The 25,735-nt window shown below is 49.1% G+C and overlaps 10 protein-coding genes across 10 annotated transcripts; 4 read left to right on the top strand and 6 right to left on the bottom strand.

Annotated features, from left to right (window-relative positions):
• Positions 1 to 1,910: 1,910 nt before the first annotated feature.
• Positions 1,911 to 2,801, top strand: FSUBG_11611 (NADH dehydrogenase (ubiquinone) 1 beta subcomplex 9; the record flags this gene model as incomplete). Its single annotated transcript, XM_036676312.1, has 5 exons — positions 1,911 to 1,951; positions 2,040 to 2,475; positions 2,531 to 2,609; positions 2,672 to 2,713; positions 2,773 to 2,801. 5 exons carry the CDS (start codon positions 1,911 to 1,913, stop codon positions 2,799 to 2,801), a joined length of 627 nt encoding a protein of 208 aa, XP_036532935.1.
• Positions 2,802 to 3,355: 554 nt separating this feature from the next.
• FSUBG_11610 (histone H2A) lies at positions 3,356 to 3,900 on the bottom strand (the record flags this gene model as incomplete). Its single annotated transcript, XM_036676311.1, has 3 exons — positions 3,356 to 3,411; positions 3,465 to 3,757; positions 3,845 to 3,900. 3 exons carry the CDS (start codon positions 3,898 to 3,900, stop codon positions 3,356 to 3,358), a joined length of 405 nt encoding a protein of 134 aa, XP_036532934.1.
• Positions 3,901 to 5,976: 2,076 nt separating this feature from the next.
• On the top strand, positions 5,977 to 6,520 carry FSUBG_11609 (histone H2B; the record flags this gene model as incomplete). The annotated part of the gene is made up of 3 exons (XM_036676309.1): positions 5,977 to 6,139; positions 6,217 to 6,288; positions 6,342 to 6,520. The coding sequence occupies 3 exons, from the start codon at positions 5,977 to 5,979 to the stop codon at positions 6,518 to 6,520; spliced, it is 414 nt and encodes a 137-aa protein (XP_036532933.1).
• A 365-nt stretch (positions 6,521 to 6,885) lies between these two features.
• FSUBG_11608 (SQS1) lies at positions 6,886 to 9,752 on the bottom strand (the record flags this gene model as incomplete). Its single annotated transcript, XM_036676308.1, has 4 exons — positions 6,886 to 7,336; positions 7,384 to 8,668; positions 9,188 to 9,421; positions 9,470 to 9,752. The coding sequence occupies 4 exons, from the start codon at positions 9,750 to 9,752 to the stop codon at positions 6,886 to 6,888; spliced, it is 2,253 nt and encodes a 750-aa protein (XP_036532932.1).
• A 336-nt stretch (positions 9,753 to 10,088) lies between these two features.
• Positions 10,089 to 11,578, bottom strand: FSUBG_11607 (2-oxoglutarate dehydrogenase E2 component (dihydrolipoamide succinyltransferase); the record flags this gene model as incomplete). Its single annotated transcript, XM_036676307.1, has 4 exons — positions 10,089 to 10,385; positions 10,444 to 10,836; positions 10,908 to 11,264; positions 11,333 to 11,578. 4 exons carry the CDS (start codon positions 11,576 to 11,578, stop codon positions 10,089 to 10,091), a joined length of 1,293 nt encoding a protein of 430 aa, XP_036532931.1.
• A 1,207-nt stretch (positions 11,579 to 12,785) lies between these two features.
• On the top strand, positions 12,786 to 14,299 carry FSUBG_11606 (cysteine protease ATG4; the record flags this gene model as incomplete). Its single annotated transcript, XM_036676306.1, has 4 exons — positions 12,786 to 13,353; positions 13,408 to 13,576; positions 13,636 to 13,860; positions 13,912 to 14,299. 4 exons carry the CDS (start codon positions 12,786 to 12,788, stop codon positions 14,297 to 14,299), a joined length of 1,350 nt encoding a protein of 449 aa, XP_036532930.1.
• Positions 14,300 to 14,641: 342 nt separating this feature from the next.
• FSUBG_11605 (uncharacterized protein) lies at positions 14,642 to 16,261 on the bottom strand (the record flags this gene model as incomplete). The annotated part of the gene is made up of 3 exons (XM_036676305.1): positions 14,642 to 14,679; positions 14,729 to 16,092; positions 16,152 to 16,261. 3 exons carry the CDS (start codon positions 16,259 to 16,261, stop codon positions 14,642 to 14,644), a joined length of 1,512 nt encoding a protein of 503 aa, XP_036532929.1.
• A 1,863-nt stretch (positions 16,262 to 18,124) lies between these two features.
• On the top strand, positions 18,125 to 19,879 carry FSUBG_11604 (RING finger; the record flags this gene model as incomplete). Its single annotated transcript, XM_036676304.1, has 4 exons — positions 18,125 to 18,167; positions 18,276 to 18,443; positions 18,498 to 19,382; positions 19,437 to 19,879. 4 exons carry the CDS (start codon positions 18,125 to 18,127, stop codon positions 19,877 to 19,879), a joined length of 1,539 nt encoding a protein of 512 aa, XP_036532928.1.
• Positions 19,880 to 20,179: 300 nt separating this feature from the next.
• Positions 20,180 to 22,131, bottom strand: FSUBG_11603 (cystathionine gamma-synthase; the record flags this gene model as incomplete). Its single annotated transcript, XM_036676303.1, has 3 exons — positions 20,180 to 21,851; positions 21,922 to 22,016; positions 22,084 to 22,131. The coding sequence occupies 3 exons, from the start codon at positions 22,129 to 22,131 to the stop codon at positions 20,180 to 20,182; spliced, it is 1,815 nt and encodes a 604-aa protein (XP_036532927.1).
• Positions 22,132 to 23,458: 1,327 nt separating this feature from the next.
• Positions 23,459 to 25,735, bottom strand: FSUBG_11602 (uncharacterized protein; the record flags this gene model as incomplete). Its single annotated transcript, XM_036676302.1, has 1 exon — positions 23,459 to 25,735. The coding sequence occupies one exon, from the start codon at positions 25,733 to 25,735 to the stop codon at positions 23,459 to 23,461; it is 2,277 nt and encodes a 758-aa protein (XP_036532926.1).

Genomic DNA, 25,735 nt, shown 5'->3' with positions numbered 1-25,735 from the left:
TTAACCTTTATACTATTTAAATTATTAATATTATCTTATATTACTTATTATATTTACTAGTATTATTAGTATTTTATTTACACTTTACCTAATAATCTTAATAGTTAAGAAGAAAAAACTTTACTTATAAATTAGACTTCTTAAAACAAGCTTTTTTTCAGGCTATATCTAAGTATAAATCTAAAACCAATACAGAATTTGCAGCAATTAAGTACCTGAGTACCTGATGCAGAATAGGCCGCTATTGCAATACAAATCGTTAAGTGCCAGCACTCCCAAGTAATGCCAAAGTCTTCCGTGCCAGCTACATTAGCGGCGTAAGTATACTTAGACACTGCACTCTGAGAACCGTCTTTTCCGCAACTCTCGAGAATTGTGTCACTGTCTGCAACAGTATTATTATAAGCTCATGCTGTCCGTTCACGTCTTTGTGGCCCTACATTCAGTCTGGCTTCTTCATCATTCATCCGCGGTATAGAGATGTGTGCCAATTCCATATATAGCACCAAGCCTTTCATCGATAGTTCAGTACGACTCTCAATACAACCTGGATACTGGGCTGCATAAGGCCTCCAGGGAGTATGATTGTACTGATCTTGACTTAAAAAGCTTACCCTGCGGTGTTCACCCTTAGCCGTTAGCTGGACCCAAGACACAGAGACATGCAAGCAAACTCACAATTTCAGGTAAACAATCCATCAGTATGACTGGGCCACCCTGGTAGCATATAGGTGAAGCTGTTCTTCTGTTCTCACATCCAGAGGCCTTCTGTGCTTCGCAGGTTTCGCTGTCGCCCTAGGTACAGCGCTGCGTATTCGCCCTCATTTAATCATATATAGCTCCATGTCACTGCGTATTCTCTGGCTTTCGACTGACCACACAATTGTTGCGGCATAGTGGTGAAGCAGTTGTCAGTATGCTGTTTGTTTAGGTCCCAGTCATAAATCACGTTTGGGTGGCATTGCTCTGTAAGTAACATTCCGCTACATACTAAATATACCCATTCTTTTTTATACTAAATGAATTAAATAGGAAGTTAAAACTTTCTATATTAGTATAAACAAATTCTTACATTCCATTATCCACTCTGCATTAGCTAACTTAGCATATATCTAGTGCAGTGCACTGTAGGACGCCAGTAAACTACTCATTCAGTTCCATGTTAGCTTAAATAAGTGGACTTACTTATTACTTTGTTGTTGCTCCTGGTATAGTCTATTGCTGCTGGATTCGAGATTCCATAAACTTAGTCACGTCTCACGCCTTTATATAACGCCAATAGACACAATACCTAGCTTAGCTAATCTTTCACTAGACACACTATAGTAACTAATAGGGAAAACATCTCTGGGCTTAAGTACCTACTTAATATTATTACCAGTAGTCTTACTATAATGTATATAGTTAGTTATTACTAGAGTGTGTAAGTTATATCTTTAAGCTACCTTAGGTAAAATAGGTACCTAGCTAACCTACTATGAGTATGGCTTAATATACGATCTGTGGCGTGGCTATTTTCTTAGTTTTAGCTCGAAGCTATATACCTCCTTCTAGTAGCTTAAGAGTAACTAATAAAAGGTTAAATAAAACTAATCTAAATATTAGTCTATATACTTTAATTACATTATACTAGGCTGTCTTTAATACTATTTAAATAACTTATATAGTAATAATTATTTACTTTACTAAAAGAATACTAATTTTTACTTACTTTCTTTCTCTTAATATTGTTTTTTAATACCACGGACATGGTAGCCAAGCTTAATATCTAGTCCTAACTTTAGTTAAGTACTAGTACTTTCTAGTTATATGTATGTTATTTTAAGAAACTGTATTAAGACAGTAAAATCTAACCGTCAGCTTGAACTGATCTCATTTTTAACTGAGTATATTAAGATAATTAACACACAATGGCCCTAACAAGGCCGTCTGACTGGTTCAAGAAGCCTCTGTCGAACTATTAATGCATTGAATCGACATTGTCTCAAAGTACAGGGTAGGCCGAGCTGATCGGCTATTCATCGGAACGAGGCAACAAGGCACCAAATCTTTGCCGTCATTGTCGACATTCTTCGTAGTATTCCAACCTCGACCGAGACACCCAGCATAACAACGAAACCCTCGAGCGAACGCCAGACGGCAGATATCCCCGCGAAAACCGACCAATTGCCCGATAGCGAGGAGCCTTTCTCGACTGGGCCCGGTCACGCGTACCCTCACTACCTCACAAATCATGTCGACGCGACGAGCTGCCTTGTCAGTAATCTTTACCTCCTCCCGAACCGCCGGCCCAGCGATTGCCGATTCATCGAGCTCCGTGCGCTGACTGTCATCGTATTCAGATCCCTCTACCGCCGCTCATTGAAGCTGGCGCTAGATTGGGCCGTCCATCGACACCTGTGGCGTGGCCAGGCTATGTATATTCGCTCACTATTCGAGGCCAACCGCAATGTCACCGATCCCCGGCATCAAAGGGTTTGTCACCAATTGGCGACTGAAGGATAATCCCGATGCTGATTCCGATGCACAGGCCCTATTGACCGAGACCGAGAAGCTGCTAGAGAGTTGGAAGCACCCCGACCCTTATACTCCCCCGACAGCCCCCGGAGGTATATCTCTCCAACGTATGGCAAGGGTCGCCAGGTACAGAATGCTAATGATATCGCCACAGGCTCCAAGTTTGAGCGAAACCTCCCTTCGCCTGTTCTTGACCGTGAGTACTTATCCGGTGGCACCCAGCCATCAATAATATGGAAACTGATAGGTGAATAGCTCCCCCACACCCTGTCAACCGACACTAAAAACTCGACTGGATTATTCGGGCTGTACGAGGCATATTTGTACATAGAAGAGGATACAGATGGGCTCGAGGAGAGGGCTGCAGCATGAATCAAATGAGTTTGGTCATTCAAGTACCGTATCAGTGCGAACGAGGTCGAGATTTGACCACAAGAATCAGCACTTACGGACACTCTACGAGCACCAGGAATCTTTTCGAAGTGCATGTTAGTTAGAAAGCTAATCACACCAAGGAAATGGCTATGTTTGGAAGCGATAGTTGAATGCGGAACACAGGGTAATGACAGTTGCAAACAGCGGACTTGCTGAGTTCAGGGCAGCGAGAGCAAGACATGAACGTGTCGAGGCAAATGATTTCACATCAAGACCAAGAGGCGGCGATGTAGATCTTTGAAGTATTCTTGTTTCATGACCATAGCCGTGGGGGATTATTGTACAACCCTAACGCGCGAATAAACTGATGAAAAACAACCGTATGAACCCTTAAACCGTGACCCCTTTGTCATGACAACCCAAACAACCAGCCATCGCATGGAAAAACAACCAAATGAACCATTTACAGCTCCTGGCTAGCGTTCTTGCCAGTCTTACCCGTCTTCTTGGGCAGAAGGTCTGGGGAGATGTTAGTGGTGATGCAATTTGATGGAGAAGATTGGGGAACATACTCTGGTGGATGTTAGGGAGAACGCCACCCTGGGCAATGGTGACGTGACCCAGAAGCTTGTTCAACTCCTCGTCGTTTCGGATGGCAAGCTGGAGATGACGGGGAATGATACGGGTCTTCTTGTTGTCACGGGCAGCGTTACCGGCCAACTCAAGGATTTCGGCAGCGAGATACTCGAGAACAGCAGCGAGGTAGACGGGAGCACCGGCACCGACACGCTGAGCGTAGTTGCCCTTTCGGAGCAGACGGTGGACACGACCAACAGGGAACGCGAGACCAGCCTTGGAAGATCGCCTGAAGAGTAGTGTTAGCTTGAGATCAAGTGAAGTGAAAGACGCGATCGAAAAGGCGCGTCAAAGTGGGCGAAGAGGAAAGACTTACGATTGCGCGTTCTTGGAACCAGAGGCCTTGCCGCCAGACTTTCCGCCGCCAGTCATTTTGAAGATTAGGTGGTTTGGGGTGGTGTATTGAAAAGAAGTGATTGATGAGTCTGAAAGACTTTGTTGAGATGGATGGAAGAGTCGAAGAGAGTAGTTGTGATGACAATTGGTTGATGAGAAGTGGAAGAGATAACGTTGGCGGGGGACGTAGAGGTTAAGTACTTTTCGCGCGTCGGGAGCTCTGATCCCAGATCACTCACTTGCAGCTGGCAACGCGATTTGGAGCTAGCCGCATTAGGCGAAATTGGGAAACCAAGCTCCTCGACGCATTAAAAAATAAAATCAGACACCCCTGGCGCGCCTGTAACACTTGTTACTGGTCAGTGGTCCATGGCCCACTAAAATGTCCCCCGGCGAAATAATAAACCCGATTTTCTATGTTATGTCCTCCAACCAAGATCACTTGCGCGTTATTCTGCTTTCCCCTCTTACCTTGGCCGCACCGCAAGCTTTTTCGTCTTCCATCTTCATTTTTCCTCCTGTCTGCATTTTTTTGCTGTGCGCGGAGCGATTTGATGATTGGAGGGCACGTTAGACACTCGTTCACAATCAGTCAAAGTCACTGCAGTTTTCCGATACCTTCGGCCTCCCACATTTGCCAACTTTTGCGAGGTCCAGCTCATCTCGTTTGAACGGGTCTGGTCCGGTTACTCTGTTGTTGCTCGGTCGCGCTCTCGTTTGCGTGATTTTTTGGACTTGATTCCTCCACCTGGCCTGTTTGATGAAGTTGTTCCAACTCGGTCTGGTTTTTGCCCATTTTGGGTTGGATTTTTTTTTTTATTTTGTGAGGTTTGATCCATCTTGCTCATACCAAGGCATATCTTGAGTCTTTTTTCCATTTTGATTTGACCCATATACACCTTTGAAAGGTGTATACAACTTCGATTTTTTCCTCTTTACATATAAATATAGTACTCGGAGATAGATTTAAGCCTCAATTTGACTCCATGAACCCCAGATTCAGGTACTGTGACGTATATTGCATATGTGAACGGTCCACAAATCAAAACGCCCCGGGTTTTCAATTTCAGATCTCTTTGAGATCCGTCAGGAACCGGTCACGACGGAGCCAGCAGCCCTATAGATCCCCGTCTCGGGACTCAAATGGATGCAGATGTGGAGAGAAGCCGGGACGGTCTCCTCAGGAATCACGACGACCGACACGGAATGGCGATGGGCTGCCGTTGCATTGCGGCCGTGACGGGCCACAGTCCGGAGCCTTCCTTCATAACGGAACGGACGCGTTGATGAGAAAGACGGACGTGTAGGCAGGGATGCTCGAACGGTTCTGGGCGTATTCAGGGACCTAGATCGGTATGCAGCTCAATTTATACATAAAATTTACACTCATTACGGGTCTCCGAAGCTGTCACGTCAGAAATCGGGCATATTTGGAGTCATCGCGACATCTTGAACGGGATCTACGAGATGAACATGATGGATTCAAGTAACATATTTTTGGATAAAAGTACCTATGCTATGAGCAGAAGTGGTATGTAAAAGGAAAGAAGTCAAATAGCATGAGAAGAATGACCCGGGCTGAGACGCGGCAGATGGGAGGTGATTAGGTAAAGAGGAGAAGCAAAGAGACCACGACGCGAAAATGAGAATGGAAATGGAAATGGAAATGGATGGTCCCATCAAACAATGACGGAAACGAGGATGCTGTGGGGGGTCCGACCTTGTGAAGCTTACAGCGTGATTGTGAGTGCGCGGAGCCAATCAAAAAAAAGAACCGTCACCCAATTTTTATTTCACCAGCAGCAACAGAAAAGAGGGGCTGGCCTGGCAGGTCCCCCTCCCAAGATCACCTCCACCAGCCGCTAAGCAGGCCCGCGCAATTGAAGCAAGCACGCGTGCGCACGCCCCCCAGGCAATCAGTAACCCGCTAACACCGACAACGCGCCAGCTACAAAAACCCAACCCACTCCCCGATCTTCTCTTCTCGCCATCAACTTCCCATCTACAACAGCATCTTCTCGCCTTACAACAACTTACTCAACGCACGAGTTTTTACTCAACCGACACAACCAACCAACACACTTTTTTCAAACCTCTTTTTCATCTTTCGAAATGGCTCCCAAGGCTGCTGACAAGAAGCCCGCCTCCAAGGCTCCCGCTACTGCCTCCAAGGCTCCTGAGAAGAAGGATGCTGGCAAGAAGACTGCCGCCTCTGGTGACAAGAAGAAGCGCTCCAAGACCCGCAAGGAGACCTACTCTTCTTACATCTACAAGGGTGAGTTCCAATTCCCGTCTCAATCGCGCCTTGTCGCGCCTTGTTTTGGTAACGCGTTTACTAACTTGCATCACCAGTCCTCAAGCAGGTCCACCCCGACACTGGTATCTCCAACCGTGCCATGTCCATCCTGAACTCTTTTGTCAACGGTATGTCGCTTCATCTGCTTCTTTGATCCAACTTGATCTGACTCATGGTCCAGACATCTTCGAGCGCGTCGCTTCTGAGGCTTCCAAGCTTGCCGCCTACAACAAGAAGTCCACCATCTCTTCCCGAGAGATCCAGACCTCTGTCCGTCTCATCCTGCCCGGTGAGCTTGCCAAGCACGCCGTCTCTGAGGGTACCAAGGCCGTCACCAAGTACTCTTCCTCGACGAAATAAGTGCTTTGATGGCTTGATTTGTTTTGGGCATTTGGTTTTTCACGCGTGGCATCAGGGTGTCATGAGTCTGAGGTTTCACGGGGATCCAGCCCTGTTTTGGGGGCCTCATAATGCGTTACGGATGGTTTTGTTTTATTTCCTGGGGGCAATGTCTTCACACACGGGCAACGGGGTTCGCGGTTGTACAATAAACATCGAGAATAGGGTCTCGATCAAATGAATTCGTGCACATAAGCTTTGTGTCCCCATCCTTTTACTGTTACATGAGTGCCTTGCCTGATGTCACTGGTTTCTAATCTCTACAGTTTATTGCATTGCATCCCTCCAACTCCTTGAAGTGCCGTGTTAAGCATTTTGACAAACTTCTATCCCAGTCCAGCTTTTGAGCGCTTCATTGTATGAGTGACAGGTTGCATGATGCCCTTGTTGTTGGAGGCCCCGAGCGCAGTTCCCATGCTCCAGCCCATCTTCTCCAACATCGCTCTTCCACGATTCTCGATGCCTAATTCTGGCGCTGAAGCACCAACCACCTCACCATCTTGATATGTAGCGGCCGCGACGGAAGTGCCACCACGAGCCGGCGGCAAGCGATTACCTTTCTTGCCCTTCTTGTCCGACCGAGGAAGATACTTGCGGTTGACGCGCTTGAGAGCTTGATCAAATGTTGCTGGGACGTAGGGAGGCGTGCGCTTTGTTCGATGAAGTGTTGGTCTTCGTTGGTCGCCTTTTCCTATTGACTTAGACTTGAGCTTGAATTTGCTCGCCAGCTCATGGATCATCTTGCGCGCATTGTTATCCATAGGGGGGAAATTAAGTCTGTAACTAGTCAATCAAAATTCATAAAGAACTTGATGATAACTCACTGTTCGTCGGAACCCATCAGGAATGTTTGTAGCTCATCTGCGATTTGATCCATGTTCATTCCATCTGGATATTTGACCCGCAGATCGTCAGGGTCTTTTTTGCCTAGCATGCCAAGGGCACGCATTTCCTCTCTCTGTTTCTTTCGTTCGGATTTCTTAAGGCGATCGCTCTTCCAGCTGGCTTGGAGAGATGCTTCCAGTTCGGAATCGGACATGTTGAAGCTGATCTGAGCTCGAGCGCCTTTGCCTTTGCGCCAACGCAGGCTGGGGCGGTCCCAATCCATCAAATCAAAATCATCGTCGAATTCCTGGTGCTGTTTCGTCCTCTTGCCAGTGGAGTCGAAGTCGGAGTCGCTCGAAGAGTCTCCGAAATGTACATCCTCCATACCCAGATCTTGGCCAAGCTGCTGACCGGCTATCAGTCTTGCGAGTGTCTCATCATCGATCTCGCTGGGAACCTCATCTCCGTTGGTCGCTTGAGGATCGTCCGTGTTATCATCAGTATCGTCTCCTGCAGCGTTCGCTGACTCGGATACGCCACTATCGTCCGAGTGTCTTCCACGTTCTAGTAGTTCCTTGAAGTAATCATCAACCTCGGTGTTTTCCTTGAGGTTGGCGATGTAATCGGCAAGAATGGCATCCTCCTCGTCATCAAATTTAGTTTTAGCGTTGCGTCTCTCACGCTTCTTCTGTTTTTTCTCCATTTTGCTTGGGTTTTTACAGCGGGTTGGTTCCGTTTGCAGTTCCGATGCTGGTGGTTTTCGTGAATGGGATGGCTCAGTGATGATGGCCTGCTCGACGACACGGATTTCAGTCTGCATCTGCACCATATCGATATCAGGCACAGATTGTACGTTTCTCTGCGCACCTCGGCCCTTGAAAAGAAGCACTTCCTCGCTCGAGGTGCTGCTCCTCGACGATGGTCTATCCGGTATCTCCACGGGGGGGGGATCCTTCTTCTTTTGCAACTGGTCTCCTGTGAGATCAAAGAAGAATGGTACTTCCTGTTGTACGCTCTCTTCGGGTGCAGTCTCGGCTTGGATGGCTTCCTCAAGGTCATCAGGGCCTATAAAGTCAACCTCATCGGTCGATTCTTCAAAGCTCTGTTCGTCGGCCTGATCATCTTCCTTGTCGGCTTGGTCAACAATCGCGTCCAAGAGCTTCAAAGGTTCGGTAGGTCCAGCGCTAACAAAAGTGACTGGTCGCAGTCGTAGACTGGAATTCCCCCAAGTGGAATGGTCATGCTGTGACGTCTGGCGAGCTTCGTCGGCAAGCGTAAATCCAGCTATAATAGATCAGGTCAGCGTCCAAGCACTTTAACATTTGCGCATTTTGCATCAAGGCAATCCGTACCAGGTTCTTCTCTGGCAAAATTAACTCGGGGTGGCGTTGATGAATAGCTCCCACCTCCACGAAAAGTTCCCCTACCTCCTCGTCCTCCCCTGGCGTTCTTTGCGCCACGGAAAGCGGGAGCTCCCCTCTTGTTCTTTGCCATGGCAAGATCAGGGAGGGGTAGCCTTCATGATGAGAGTAGTCCGATATAGCAGTCCAATTGAGATTTTATAGTAGTTGTGCACCATGAAAACAAAGCGGTGATGTGGGTGAGAGAAAGCTATTACAGATCGTTGTCGATGGCAAAGAAAACGAGTCACCCCGCGGCGGACTTTGTGTTGCCGCTGGTCTATCGATTGGTTCGGAAAATAAAGTGGGGCTATGTGTCCTAGATAAGTGTCATTGAAAGAAGCCGTGATGCAGGTTGCAGGCGGGAGGCAGATAGCAGTTTGCCATGGAGTCACTGAAGCACCTAGAGCCTTGAGTTCGTTTTCAACATCCTGCTCGATTTGAACGGCTTTTTTGTTCTCGGTGTCATAAGTCGAGTGAGCACCTTGAAGCAGCGTGACTCGGAAACCAGCTTCCAGAGTGCCCTTGCAAGTTTCCAGCACACAACACTCACTCTGTATGCCAAATACAACAATGTGTTGAATGCCCTTCGACCTGAGAAGACCAGCCAAGTCAGGATTTGATTTGAAAGTGTCTCCTATGTACATTTAGAAATGAACAACGAATGAGCATGCAGCAATCTCACGTGTAACTTTTGACACGAGTAACTCTCTTGTATTGTTCGGGTCGTTTTCGAAGACCAACTCCCACGGCTTGCTACCCTTTACAAGAGGACCACTCTCGGGCGATTCTTCATGCTGAACAAAAAGTATGATGGGTTTCGGATCGGCAGCGATACCTCTTGCAACCTCAAGTATTTGTTCTCCGGCATCGCGTATGCGTTCAGCATGGGGGACTTCGGTCTTGTCATCGGATGCCAGATCCTTCTGGATGTCAATGACAAAAAGAGCGCTGACGGGGGCTGACATGGTCTCAATTGCTCTGATCCGAGCGTGGTAAAACAAACAACTACAGAGAAGGCTGGGTCATAAGGTCCTACGATAACTACAAAAGACTAAGCCAAAACAAGGCACGCTTCAATTTCGTTAGGCTAGGTTCTCCATCCATACAAGAGCAACCAGGATATACCACTATGAATGAAATCCATGTTTATCGACATTGGCAAGAGAACGTGCATGCTCCATAATTTATCTTTGTTTAGGTAGTATACAATAGATGATAGCCAAGGCGCCTCGAATTTCCTCGGCAGGACTATTGGCTACATGCTATATGGTATTAAGTAGCTTGACATTCAATGACGTCTTTTACAGGAGCATCCGTCGGGGATCCTCAATGTACTCCTTCACCTTAACAAGGAACTGCACAGCCTCCCGGCCGTCCAGCAGACGGTGGTCGTAAGTAAGAGCAAGGTACATCATGGGTCGAATCTCGATCTTGCCGTTCACGACAACGGGGCGCTCTTTGATAGCGTGGAGGCCAAGAACAGCACTCTGGGGGAGGTTGATGATGGGTGTGCCCATGAGAGACCCGAAAACACCGCCGTTGCTGATGGTGAAGGTGCCACCAGCCATGTCTTCGATAGTAAGCTTGTTGTCACGAGCCTGTAAACGCATGGTCAGTCACCAGTCTACTTGCGGGCGTGCCAGAATTGCGACCGACCTTCTTGCCCATATCGGCAATTGATTGCTCAATACCAATCATGTCCATAGACTCGACATTTCGGACGACAGGGGTAACGAGGCCCTTCTCGGTAGCGACAGCCACGCTGATATCGACGTAGTCGCGGTAGACGATGGTGTCACCGCCGTTGGGTCCCTCAATGGAGGCGTTGACGGCGGGGAGATCGCGCATAGCAAGAACGCAGGCTCGAGAGAAAGCACTCATGAAACCAAGCTTGACGCCAGTCTTCTTGAGAACATCCTCCTTGTAGAGCTTGCGGAACTCCATGATGTTGGACATGTCAACCTCGTTGAAAGTGGTCAGGGAAGCAGCCGTGTTTTGGGACTGCTTGAGACGCTCGGCAATTCGAAGGCGCATACGGTTCATCTTGACCTGAAAGACAGTTATTTAGTACCCGAGGACTGGATTCAAAAATACCAATATCATGGCATGCAGCAACTTACACGGCGCTCTTCTCTGTTACCCATAGAGGGAACGCTGGAAGCGGCAGACTGTGACTTAGAGTCCTTCTTCTCGGCCTGTCGGGGAGGCTCGGGCTTGCTGGGAGCAGGAGCAGACTCCTTCTTAGGCTCAGGAGCGGATTCCTGCTTGGGCTCAGGTTTTGATTCGGATTTTGATTCAGACTCGGACTTCTGGGGCTGCTCCTTGGACTCTTCTTTGGGGGTCTCCTTCTTGTCGCCGGATGGTGCGCCTCCAAGCTCAATTCGAACAAGATCTTGTCCGACAGTAACTGTGTCCTCCTCAGCAACGAGGAACTCCTTGATGGTACCAGACTCGGTAGCGTTGACAGCAACGTCAATCTGGGGACGATGTTTTAGTAAGGCTGTCCTGGTCAAAGTTCTCAAAATTGCTATGACGGCATGCATACCTTGTCGGTCTCGATGGTAGCGATCTCCTCATCTTGCTCCACATAATCCCCAATGCTCTTGGAAAACTGCTTGAGAGTACCCTCGGAAATGGACTCGGCCATCTGAGGAACTTTGATGACGGAATCGGCGTAGGTGCGAACGGTCTGCATCATGAAGGGAAGCATGACGAGCGGGTGCGAACGGGGCCTCAGCGCCCTGGTGGCGGGCACCATGCGGGCGGCGGTGGCTACACTTCTTGAGAGCATTTTGAAGGACTGTGAGAGGGATTGTCGAGGGCCGGGGGGAGAGAGGAGGGGATGCGACGGGGAGGATCGCGGGTGGTTGTTATTGTTGTTGTTCGAAGTTGTATTATGGAGGTGGAGATATTTAGAAGGCACTGGAGGTCAGGAGGGAAAAACGAAACCACACACGAATGAGACAAGCTCGGACAATGATTCGCGATGTTCCACTCACAAACAAGTTCCTCTCGGCAAGCTTTGGGGGAAGCAGAAAAAAAGCCGGGCAGTATTGATTGGTGGGTCCGCTTGGGCGTTTGCGGTAAAGCTTACAGGCAGGCATGAGGCAAGCCAGGCAGTCGCGGTACGTACCGTCCATTTTAACAGTCATCCATTTTTGGGTATAGGGTGGGAACATAAAGCAATGTCGAAAACTGGACATCTGTAATTTTCGACCGAAAGTAGTTGTAAAGGAAACTTTTAAGCATATTAGCATGGTTTTGCTTATATCTTAAGTGTCTAGACTTTGTTTATTGAGCATATTGAGGTGCCTGTATGTTGAAGACTAACATTGTCGTGTTTTACCCAATATTTCGTTAAAACCACAACATGATGAATTGTCTCGTAGGTAGACTTTCCAGCAAAACACGTACACAACCCCACATTGATAAGAAGAGAGGAAAGTGCAGAAAAACGCGTACATATACGTGTAACCAGAGAACGTAAATACAGAAGCACGAAAACTTCGAGCATTGCTATTAACTACAGGGCCATATGAACTTAACTCGAGCAATTCAACGGATATCTAGTCTGACGTCGAGACGTGTCACGGATGGCCCGTGCACTGAATCCCATCGGTACCTTATCGTGTGTGTTGGTACATATCGAGTACCTACAGCTTGTATTGGCTCCACTGGAACCGAAGTCCACCTCAGGCGCTTCTCACGGGCTGGCCTCCGGGTGCGAGTCACAAGCTACTGGGTTGTCTCTCCCCCGCCGCCCGCCGCCCGCCGGCCCCAGCTGACTCTCCACTGCCAGGCTAAGGCCAAAGCTCACCCATAGCCAGGATCCCATCTGCCCGTTTCCCGTCCGCTGCCTTCTATTCTACCTGAAGCTTCATGTTGCCTCCTTGTTGAGGCACTCATATTACATTTTTTATTGTATCTCGTTCCCAAGTTCCTCAGATTCTACAAGGAACGGATAAACAAATGAAAGCTTGAGATCCATGTCTATCAACATGGAGAACGCCATGGCCAATGTCGACCTCGGACGTTATCGACGGATCGTACAGATGTTTTGGGATCCGGAACCTACCAACGATGTTGCCCACGATCACCCAGTCTGGTGTCTTGGACGCTCCTACAAGCTAAGCGATAAGAAAAACACAAGATCCGATGAACAAAGTCCCCAGACGCCGCCCCCAGCACCCAAGTCGGACACCGAAGATCAGGATTCGGCTCGATCACCCAACATACCGACAAATGCACCAGAAACCCCACCGGAATCAATATCGAGCAGTTTCTCATCGTCACTGGCATATGACGACCAGTTGAATGACGGTGGATGGCCATCTGGCTTCATAACCGATTTTGAATCAAGGATATGGATGACTTACAGATCCGAGTTCGAACCTATTCCTCGCTCCACGAACCCCCAAGCCACATCTTCACTGTCACTGTCTATGAGACTTAAGAGCCAACTAGGGGACCAGAGCCCATTCTCATCAGACAGCGGGTGGGGATGCATGATTCGGTCTGGTCAAAGTTTACTTGCAAACACCATCGCACTCGTTCGCTTGGGGAGAGGTAAGTCAAAGCGCCCACCACACTAGACTATATCACATGCCTGACATCGTACAGACTGGCGGCAGGGACAATCACTAGAAGAAGAATGTCGAATCCTCAAAGATTTTGCCGACGATCCAAGAGCTCCATACTCAATCCACAGTTTCGTCCGACATGGTGCCAGCGCGTGTGGCAAGTATCCGGGTGAATGGTTTGGACCATCAGCAACAGCCCGCTGTATCCAGTACGTTCAAGTTCTCACCACTGTTACACGCGATATTCGTACTAACACATAACTTGAAGAGCATTGGCGAACTCACATGAGCCCTCAATCAGGGTATACTCCACTGGCGATGGGCCTGATGTCTACGAAGATGACTTTATGAAAATTGCAAAGCCAACCGGCGAAGCCTTCCACCCTACGCTTGTATTGGTAGGAACTCGGCTGGGACTAGATAAGATAACTCCCGTCTACTGGGAAGCTTTGATTGCAGCTCTTCAGATGCCGCAATCCGTTGGTATCGCAGGGTGAGTACTACTTGCCACTCTTCGCATACCTATAATACTGACCATGCGCAGAGGCCGTCCATCCTCATCCCATTACTTCATCGGCTCGCAAGGTTCCTTCCTATTCTACCTTGATCCTCACCACACAAGGCCCGCACTCCCATACCACGAGAACCCGATGGACTACACCACCGAAGAGATAGAATCGTGTCATACTGCCCGACTCCGCCGCATCCATGTCCGCGAGATGGATCCCAGTATGCTAATAGGTTTTCTGATTCGGAGCGAGGAGGACTGGCAGGACTGGAAGCGTAGCGTTAAGCACGTCCAAGGCAAGTCGATTATCCATGTGGCGCAGCAAAACGCAGTCCACGGAGGCTCAAGCGAGGGCCGCCAAGGCGCAATTGACGAAGTTGAGACGCTAAGTGACGATGATACGGATACCATTCAGGAGGCCTAAACCGGTTATTGGGCCCGGCGTTGTTTTGTTTTTGATTTTGGCTGTAATTTCCTGCAACCCATAATGATTGGCAGGAGGACCAGGCGTTACGTCGGGATAGACATTGAAATCGATTCGAATGACCCTCTTTACCACAATTTTTGTCGGTTGAGGCTGTGTGATACAACGCGTTCTTCACACGCTGCCTGTTGTTTGTTATCACTTGCCGAATGGTGACATGGTTGAATGTAATATGCATATCGGATGCGATGGGTCCTCAATCACCTCTTCTTCTTGCCTCCACCAGTCACTGATTTTAGTTCTGCATGTCCTTCCTCTCGAATATGGACGAACAGCCTGGTTCTAGAAGTAAAAGTCTCCCCACAAACTCCGCACCGTGGCTATGAACTTTTGTCAGCTTAACACAAAGATGATCGTTAATCAACATACGTACTTCTTCTTCTTTCTGCGACTGTGCAGCCGCAGCTTTCTTGGCGCGTTTGGCCTTAGCCTTGCCGACCTTCTTGCCCTGCGCACGCTCATCAACCGACAGATCCTGCACTGATGCTGACAATTCATCGTCTTCATTAGTAACATCGCTAGTAGTTTTGGGTTTGCTGGCTGAAGCTATTCTCTCCTCAACAACATCCCTGGGTGCGTAGTCGGTGTCGTCTGATGCGTCTGCAGACTCAGTAGGTGTCGTGGCAAGTGACGAATACGCTGGAGACGGTGATACAGCTTCACCCTGAGTCGAACCAAGCGGCTCCTCTGTAACATTGTATTTCTGTGCTGCAGCATCTTCTTGCCTGTTCGCATGTGCCTCATGTGGTGATGATACTTCATCAAGCTCCAACTCAGCACCTTCACGCTTCATCTGCCGACGCAGTTGTTGAACAGCCTTGGTGTGCTTCTTGCTCTTCTCGTGCGCCTCAAGCTGCTTCTCGCTTTTGAACGACTTGTTACATACGACACACTCCAGAATCTCAACCTCTGAATCCTCTTCAGATTCTGAAAACCCCCCTTCTGCTCCATTGTCGTCGGATCGAGCCTGGGCCCATTCGGGAACCTCGAATGATGCCATGCGTTCCTGGTTCGCAGCACGCGATCGAGCGGCCTGGGCAGCAGCAGCATTTCGCAGGGAAGCCTGGCGCTCTTCTTGGGTCTGCGAATTGGGTAGATATCTGGGGTCTCGTTTGCGCACGAAGCCGACGAGGAAGTTGACAGCATCATTGAACTCGCGAATGGCGTCCTCCCGCATCTTCTTGTTCTCCTTCTCCATCAAACGGCGGACACGGCGATCGGGGGCATCGGAAAGTCGGTATTTATCCTTCCATGCGAACGACTTGACGGTTGCGAAGCCAGTCCACGCGGTGTAAAATGGTTTCACAACATCCTCGTAGTCATCGTCAGAGGATCCAAAAGTTGGGTAGTCCCGGACATCGAGATCGTCGTTGTCGGCAGCAGCCTCCTCTTCCATGGCCAAGTGTTCAAAAGTTTCCCTGCAGATTCCGTAAAAACCAGTGGGCTCGTCATCGAAGGGTACCGCAGCGTTGAACTTGCGGATTAGGCCCATGATCTCCTCAGCGGATGTGAGTCGCACATTGCGGAACGTAGTAGGTTGGCCGTCATCGTCGCCGTCTCTTCCACTGAGGATGGCATCGCGGTGTGCATCGTACCAAGCTCTCTCTTGAGGGTCAGACAGGATCTCGTAAGCGGTTTGAACTTCGGCAAAGCGGCGTGTGGCGGTCTCGACATCATTGATGTTGCGATCAGGATGAAGCTCGAGTGCTTTTCTGCGGTAAGCTCGTTTGATCCTAGTCAAGAAAGGGTCAGTAGGAAGACAACATAGAGGGGCATGTTCGGAGAGAGTTACTCGTCGTCTGTAGCAGAACGCTCCACACTGAGCAGTTCGTAGTAACAAGTTTTTGCGACGGGAGCTGGGCCACCAGCATTGGAGGTTTCTGAGGATTGTTGGGCTCCCATGACTACTACTTTACTTGAATGAGCAACACGGGGCCAGTGAGAGTTTCGGTCAAATCTGCTGTTTCTGGAAAATAGACAATAAGAAAGGCAGTGATTGATATATGATATATTTGAGCTTTGTGTGAAGGAGGGGCATCGCGGGGCAATATCGACGATTAGGTATCCGTAGGTTAGACGATTTAACCAGACCAAATATGTAAAATAATAGTTATAATTAAATTTGCTTTCTCCCCCGCTGGATGTATCCCCGCCATTTCCGTTTTCCAGAAAAGATCCATCAGAAGCGTGTAAGCTCATTTGTTACTTGCCTTGCATCTAACTTTGACCGGATGATTCACAAAGAGTCATACTGTGGGAGTCGATTTTATGGAAGATAATCTCATTCTTAATGGGTACAGTATGGCCGTTCTTTTGATTGGCATCATTGTTTTACTATCACATGCTCCCTTTCCACACAAGCTACTCTACTAAGGTACCAAGTCTTGAATACCTACCTACCTACCTACTACCTTACTTGTTACTTGTCAATCAGGCATAATGCTACCTACTAACCTAAGGTAAGTACCTACCTTTGGTTTAAATTCATGACCAACAAGTTCGCTCTTACGCCGTTATGAGAGATCCTTTGTACGGTGAATGAATCAGGTTAATGCCGGTGTAAATTACAAGAGCTCCTGAGCTTTCCGGATCAGACGCCTTTATACCATTTGTATCTCAGATTCCACTTCACTGTTGGTGGTTCCTTAAGGAAATGATCTAGAAACCTTGGGGCTACCAATGGTAAAGCCTGGATCGCACACGAGGCTGAAGAGATGGAATGGACTAGGTACACTACCTAAGTACCTTAGTAGGTACCTTAGGTAGGCTGATCGATGAGCTAACAGAGCACAGACGCGGTGTCTGAGATTTGCTGGCCTTGACTGGCAATTTGTTGCATCTTGGCTGTTGGCATCATGGCTTTTCGACCAGATTTGCATCGCCATACAGGCTGGCTGGCTGCGGGCTGTTATTTTATTTTATTTTTAGCAGTCATCTGATCATTTTTTCATCCATCCATCCATGGCACCACTACTCGACCATGATGAACCAATCACCAATGCCCATAACGCAAAACTCGATCGGGGGAATGCGAAAATATCTGCTGGTCCAGGCCTGCCTGTGCTAGACTGACTGGCTTGAGAGAGTACAGAGTCTCGGTCAGCGAAAATGGTCGAATGGTGGTGCAGTGCAGTTGATCTGATTCATGAAAGGTATCATTCAGTTGAAACGCCTCTACCGCTGCCGGCAAGAGATTGCCGAGAGCCCACCCCAGGCTCATCCCTCCCCGTTTCTTCCCTCTTCTAAAGCAAATGGAAGACACTATTCAGAGGGAAAAAGACCATGAGTGACCCGAAATCGGTACCAATATTTACGTGGGCGAGTCTGCATTGAGTTAGGTCTCTCTCTCCACCCATTAGGTACATACATACATACTCTTTTGATACAATACCGATCCTTTCCACGCACGAGGTCATTCATTATTCATTCATTCATTCATTCATTCATTAATTAGTTACCTACTAACCTACCAAGTTAACTACCTACCTACCTCCCTTAATGGCACTCACTCGCCTTTTCTTCTCCTCCTCTTCTCTGATGCGGCGCATTTCCCTGACTTGATTCTTGATCCTTGCCCTGCTTTTCTCCTGCGATCTGACTCTTTCAGCCTTGAGCGTCGCTTGTTCTGTCTGCTCTTATTCCTTCGTCTTTTCCCGTCCGTTTTTGCCACCAGTTAGTTGCCTTATACTGCAAGTGGTCGCGTGCCTCTCTTATGCGAAAACTCCTGATATTGGATTTATTCGCTGCTCCACCAATTTGGCAATCATGAAATTCGGTCACGATTTCAAAGAGACTCTACGAGCTCAAGGTTTGTCTAGTCCACATGTTTTTTTGTCCATATTCAATTCAATATACTATCACTTCTGTGCATCCTGCACACTGTACCACTTACCTAGTGTCTAACCAAGCCTCACAGACTTCCCTGCTCACTGGGTAGATCATGCTATTCCCTATAGCCAGCTCAAGAAATGTCTCAAGAAAGTTGCGCGGGAGTTACATGAGCTTGGACTTGATCCTGAGACGTTGCGCGAGCTCCTCAACCCCGATGAAACGTCTCCTGTGGCCTTGAAGTATAAACTCAACGGTATGACTTGACCCCAACGTTTTCAACGGTTTTCTCCTGACTGACTTTTCACAGGCGGTGCCGACTCTCACCTCCGCCCAAAACTCATCGTACAGGTCCATCTTCAGGATGGTGTCCCCGTCGATGCCTCGCTTGCCCCCAATACGCGCGACTTTCTCAACAAGATCGCAATCAACCTCCCCCAGAACCAGCCGGCGCAACTCGAGTCTGCCACCAAATCGCCAGGATCGGACTCTGTGAAGGATGTCGCAAAAGCTGAAACCGTTGTTGAGACCACATCTGCACCCTCTGCCGAAACGGTTGATGCTCTCGTTGACGAAGCCAACCACAAGCTTGCCATTGCTGTCGCCGACGAAAAGACTGTTCAAATTACCGAAAAGCCAGCAAGCGACTCGGATCAAACAGAATCCATCGCGGAGCCTACAAACAATGGCTTGATCGAAACCTCGGCGACCTCACCTGCTACTGGTGCGACCGAAGGAACATACGAAATCATCGAGGTTCCCCTGACTTTCGACGCCGAATTCTTCGAGATGCTTCAGAGTGATGTCAGCAACCTTGACGCTCTGCAGATGGAGGAAGAGAAAACCATGACCTCGGAAATCGTAGCGCTTGGGAAAGAAGTTGAACAGGTCGTAAAGCCGAAGCGATTCTCAAAGACAGATCTTGCACGATGGCGACAAATCTTCGAGCTGTATTTGGATGCCGAGATCTTCTTCGCCACCCACGAACAAGACCACGGAGAACGCTCAAGTCAAGTCGCTCTGAGGCAGCTGCAATGGTTCCAGGACCAGGTCGCTAAGCAGAATCTCGTCAAAGATTTCAAGCTTCCCGAGAGCACAGCAGCTTTCAACCGCTTCATTAACTTGAATGCGTCCCTCCTAAAGAACATGCAGTTCCAGGAGCTTAACAAGACTGCCGTTGTCAAGATCCTCAAGAGTAAGTGGAATGTGCCAAGTGCTTGTTAAACCCGAGATACTGACATCGCCAAAGAATTTGACAAACGAACAGCGTTGGGAGTTGCTAGAAAGTTCCCTACCGTTGTTCACTCAGACAAGCTCTTAGCAGGCACCGTTGCACGAGATGTCTGCGCACAAATGTCGCAAGAGCTCGTATCCAAGGTCCCTCAGCTCAACGACTATCTTTGCCCAGTCTGTTTCTCAGTAGCTTACTTGCCTGTCCGTCTCGACTGCCAGCACGTATTCTGTATCCGTTGTGTCATCAAGATTCAGCGACGAAAGGAGAAGCATTGCCCATTGTGCAGAGCAGATGTGGTCCTCAAGGCTTCTGCGATGAATCTTGACTACGAGCTACAAAAGTATATGAAGAAATACTTTGCAAAGGAGGTCAAAGAGAAAGCGCGCGCCAACGAGATTGAGCGTGGTATCGAGGACTATGGGCCTGGTTATGTCCACCAGGAATGCTGCATAATGTGAGCTCGATAGGCTCAGACATGGACACGACTATTGTTGTTGTTATCATCATCATCATTGGAATCACGACATACTTGAGCGACTTGGACTGACACGGATTTCTGCATCAGAAAGAACCATGATATTTGTGAGTTCTATGTCATCTGTCTATCAGTAAAGGGTGCAAAGTCAACTAACATGGCTCTTAAGATTTACGACGGAAGACTCTATCGGTACGGAACGGCGATGACATGAACTTTATAGAACGAAGATAGACGATTATGTGCAAGAAAAAAAAATAGCACCTTTATTTGCTTTTGATCATCAGCTCGTAACCGACACAGCTTCAGCCGCCTTCAAGGCGTTCGTAAAAGTGTCCTGAAGTTCAGTGGTCTCCTCTAAACCAACGCTGACGCGAACAAGATAAGGGTCAACACCAAACTGCTCAGCCCATTCCAGTTCTTGGTAGTGGGCAAGAAGAACATACGGCGAAGCCAAGGTGAAATTTGTTCCCAGACTTGGTCCCTTTGCAAGCGGCAATGCGTCAAAGAAGGCCTGTGCATGCTCCTTTTGCTGAAATACGACAGAAAGTAGACCGCCGTATCCACCATCTGGCAAACGGACCTTTTCGTAGTGAGACTTGGAGTCATTGTACTTGGGGTAGTAAATGCTCTTGACAAGGGGATGTGTTCGTAGCACTTCGCAGATAGCATCCGAATTCGCGTTGATGCGGACCACTCGAGACTCAAAGTCGCGACTGTTCCTCTCCATGAAGATGACGTCCTCGGGCCAATAGTTGTCTTCGTAGATCTCGTTCATGGTGGTCTTGAGTGTGCGGTAATACTTGCTCTCGGGGTTGAGAACAAGCCCTCCACCCATGACATTGGAGTCGCCCGAGAAGATCTTGGTGAGACTGCTGACAACTACATCAGCAACAGGGAGGACGTTGATATTGGCAAATGTGCCAATTGTTTCGTCGACAACGACTGCGAAGTCGTATTCATCTGCCAGTTTGCGGATGCGAGTGAGGTCAGGGCATGTCAGCAGAGGGTTTCCAGGGAACTCGCAAAAGAGGCCGAGGAACCGCTCGCCGTTCTTGAGTCGTGCCTCGAGATCATCGAGGTCAGCTGCCGAGGCGTATCCGTAAAAGAGACATCCAGGGCCAAACTTCTGCAGAATCTTGAGTGTGTCCACGTAAGGGAAACCAAAGTTGATACTCTGTGCTGGCTCTCTTGCATGAAGAAGCGCACGGTGAGCATTAAAAATGGCGTTCATGCCAGCAGGGTAAAGGTAGACGTCGTTCTCCTCAAGGTTGGGCATGCCGCGAGTGTTGGATGTCATTGCAGGTAGAGGGCCATTGTTCAGATCGACATCGTGAGCCATGGCTCCAGCGATACGCCTACGGATAGCAGACTTGGCACGCTCAACCATGGACAAGTCGAGGTTTCTACCAAAGCGCTCTTCAAGGAAACGTGAGCTCTCGAGAGACTCAACAGGAGTCTCGGGCGAAGGTTGCTTGGGTGTTGAAGGGGCCGGAGAGGAGACACCATCGATTGAGCCTGGGCGAGTATAGCGCCTCGGACCGCGGAAAGGTCTGCCCTGCGAGGCTTCAGGAGGAGTCCGTGATCGAGCAGCTGGGATGAGGAGGTCATCTTTGAACAGGCCGTGGCAGAACTCAGCACGTCTACTGGACGTACCCTCGCCAGTGTGCTGCCAGTACTGCTTGGCGATTGGAAATACCTCAGAGGGATATACCACAGCTGAGATGGTGGAAGTGAGCTTCTTGAGCACAGGCGAGAGCTCCTTTGACTTGTCCAGGGTAAAGTCAATGATGCGGACCTGACTCGCCAGCTCGGGAGAGACTCGCTGGAGGATGAAGTCTTGACAGCGGTTTGCCACCCGCGGTGTAGGGAAGAGCGTGGCCTGGTGACCAGGACTACCATAGCGATCAACAATGTCTTTGGCGAAAGCCTGGATTCCTTTATGGACAAAGAATCTGGTGGAGTTTCATGTAAGTGAGGGTTCTTCGTACAGCACGGCAGTTGATATGATATGGCTCAGCTCACCGAGGGTAACCCGTCGTCATACGGTTCACAACCCATTCCTCGCCCTCTTCGTATCCGACATTTGCTTTCCATGTTGGCAAAGAGACACTGACGGCCTAGATTTATTAGTCAGTAAAATAGTTCCATGATAGATATGCACTCAATTGTTTGGTCTTGACTCACATGTGCCGTGTCGGGAGGAATGGACTCGCCCAGGCCAATCTCTGGCATTATAGTGTTTGGGATGGAGGGAGAACAAGGTGATGATGAATAGACCTTGGTCGGTATATTCGAAGCCGATATATACCGAATAGTTGGTATGTACGTAGTGAGTTTATACAAAAGTATATGTAAGACAACTTTTTTTCTTCTCTTGACTCGATATGAATTGGTAGCGCTGTGGTTAGATCGAGGGGAAAAAATGTCCGAGAACCGGAGGGGAAAGCCAATGTGAGTCTTGAGCACGAAATGTACCCAAAAATCCCGGAGATACAGGTGAGTACTTGGGTACTATAGGTAGTACGGTAGTAGGTAAGGTAGTGCTAATTCAAGTGGGACAAGTGACTCTTTAAGCTTGTTTGGTTACATAAATTAGGTAGGTACTGTGGATCACCTACCAAGCAAGCCTTATCTCACTCGAAAATATTGAGAGTCTCTCCTCATCTTGCGCCTCCATCTCCTTGAACTGGTGTAAAACATAATAATCGATACCGTGAGAATTACTAATGACCAATCTTACCAATATCAGGGTGGGATATTACTCCTCAGAGCCCAAGCTAGCGACTAGGTAGGGCAAAGTAAAGGTAGTCAGTGATATTCCCATATACTTAACTACATCGATGTGACGCTCATGGTGACCCCCACACTTACTAAAAAAACATCAACATTGATGGATCATGAGGGTGTTGCAAGGAGCTGATGACGCGAGACGGAGGGGCAGCTAGCGGAGGTGTGAAGGATTAATGTTCTGAGCGATACATGACTGGGCAATAGACCCCTGACTGTCATCTTGCAACGCCAATCGATGTCTTCCGTATTGTCTCTATCGCGCGTCTCTGAATACTTAGTTATAATGCCTGTCTTCTGTCTTTCTTTCATGTTCCGTCATATGTCCAATCTTGATATCCAACAACTAGTCACAGCTTGTCGTCAACCAAACAGAACAGACTGCTATATTCCATCCAATGCGTCTTATTCAAGGAAACAGGAAATCATCGCAAAACCTCCCTTCACCAAAGAAAGCCTGGCAAAGAAAGCCATGGGGCGCCCTGCCCGGACACCATAATAGTAGTAACACACAAACGCCTCCTCATATGCCAATCAAATACCCCGTGAGATTAGATCCAAGCTGCTGTCCTTGAAGCAGAAACCCATGAAGCTCCATCTGTGGTCTGTAAACAACAACATACTGCCTGCCAGTTGACCCATATCATTCTGTCGAACCAATCTGAAAAGGCCTAGCCATGCATGAATCGCTTTCTATCCGTCCCATCAACTCGTCAATCGTGTCGTTCTTATCGCCGCTCGTATAAATGCATCTCATAATCGTAATTCTTCTTCATCGTATCTTGCGGCTTCGTCTGCTCGGCTTCACCCCAACACAGCTGATACTGTCACTTGGAGCAACACTGACCATGTCGTCATCCCAATCAGCATGACTGCTACCAATGCCGCTCATTGGAAGCGAAACGTTCCTGGCAGATACATAGCTCTGAGCTTTGCTTGGATAGCCCATGTGTGGGTAATCAGGTCCAGTGGCCATCCGGGGCACGTTGTGCCGACTTCTGGCCCGACTCCTGGGCATCATGTCTGACACGTCGGGGGCCTCGTAGACATCGGGATCCAGAGGAATCTCAGGAGCGTCAGGCACCTCGGGGACCTCTGGTGCCTCCATAATGTCGGCCTCCACTTCAGTGCGGGAGGATCGACGAGGAGCTCGTGAAGACGGGCGTGATCGAGCTGAAAAGTATGTCCGCTCGTCGTCATACGGAGCCCGATGGCCGCGGACAACTGATTGTGATGACTTAGGCGCTCGGGAGCCGGCATGGCTTCGGCGGTCGTCGTACTTTCGGCTGACGGGCGCCTCACTTCGAAGATCGTCCACCAACACTACAGACTTGCTGCGACTAACACCTGCTTCGCTGCGGGCTCTGACGCTCCTAGACTTGTCAGTTACAGGAGGCCTGGAAGACCGACGGCTTCTTGCTTCAAAACCATCCTCCGGAGGTCGTGACGACCTGTGACTGCGGGTGTCAAATCCATTCTCAGGTGGCGGCCTTGACGCTCGACGGCTTCGTGTCTCAAAGCCATCGTCCGGGGCTCTCGACGCGTGACGACTGCGTGTTTCCACAAACTCATAGGCGTCTTCTGGGGGAGGGTGCCTTGACGAGCGTCGACTTCGGGTGGTATCATATCCTTCCTCTGGGGCTCGACTTCGCGATCGGGCCCGAGAAGGAGCAACGCTCCTTGCAGTGCTCTTCGCAACACTCCTAGTGCTTGGAGCAGCACTCTTCGCAGCGACGCTCCTCGCAGTGCTCTTGGCTACACTCCGAGTTCTGCTCCGACTTCTGGCTCGGGATTCGTTTGACCATGGGTTTTCTTCATCGTAAGGGGCTTGCGTCAGGTATTGAATGGGGCGGACCGGCTCGTCTGGAGAATCCTCACTGCTGTCGTCTTCTATGTAACCGAGATTCCTTGGCGGATACGATTCGTGATGCATCTTGCGGGGAGCATAGTCATTCTGCATGTGTTTCTGGAAAGGATATCCCTCCGGGTACATATCCTGAGGCGCAAAACCACCATGTCCTCGGTAAGGCAGCGCCTTGGGCGGGTATTGTGACGCCGTGGGCGGGTAGTCAGCGTAGGTGATGCGGCGCTCGTCATTGTGTAGTTTATGAACCGTGGGGGCCTTATCGGGGAAGGTTGAGCGTCGTGGAAGCGACGGGGGCTCATACTCCTGTCTTGGTTTTCGTTCTCGCTCCTTAGCATTGTGGCTTGCAAAGCCATATGTGAGAGCAGCGCCAGCAGCAGCAACTCCGAGGATGGCGCCGACGACAGTGGTAGTACTTAGGCCGTTGTTGTTGGAGCTTTGGCGAGGCGAAACAGACACGGGTTCGTCTTCGTCGGCACGAGAGGCAGCACGTTGCGTCATCTCGGCAGCGGTGACGGTATTGGGACCGTGTTTGGCAGGAGACTGACGGGGCTGAAAGGGGGACTGGCCGTTTATGGAAGAAGAAGACGAACGTGCGGAAGCAACAGGCTGAAGCTGAGGTTGTGAAAGAGAGCGATTCCTATTTGGCTGGGCGGTGGTACCATCATAAGTCCATTCGATAATTCGACCAAAATAATCCCGAGGACAAGTAGGCTGTTGATAAACGACCTGAATAGTGTTGCCGTCAAGGTCGCGTACTGTTGCTCGTCTTGGGGTTTGGCCGCCTTCAAAGCCTAAACGAGGTCTGGGACTGGGGCCGCCAGGATAGATTGGGTCACCGTCAGTTTGAATACTCAGCCACGGATTCGCGGTGAAGGCGCAGTCGTGGAAGCCGATCACTGCATCAGTGGACGGTACCGCAAAGACCAGAGTCGAGAGCTTGACAGGTTCGAAAGGTCGAGAAACCTCGCGGATCTGCAGAACTGGCGTGCCACCTTTTTGATCGTCACTACGTTTGCCTCCAGACTTGCCGGCTCCAGATGGAATTCCGTAAGTAATAGTCCCAATGGACGAGTTCTGTTCGCGTGACTCGTTCAAGAAGCGCAAGCCAATGAGCTGAAGAGTTGCCGAGTAGAAAGACGAAGACTGTGCCAAATGTGACACCTCGACGAATGGTAGTGTCAT

The sequence above is a fragment of the Fusarium subglutinans genome (assembly GCF_013396075.1).
Source record: "Fusarium subglutinans strain NRRL 66333 chromosome Unknown NRRL66333_c0000224, whole genome shotgun sequence".
NCBI classification, from domain to species: domain Eukaryota; kingdom Fungi; phylum Ascomycota; class Sordariomycetes; order Hypocreales; family Nectriaceae; genus Fusarium; species Fusarium subglutinans.
Note: the sequence above shows the minus strand (reverse complement) of the source record. Positions and strands in the feature narration are given on the sequence as shown.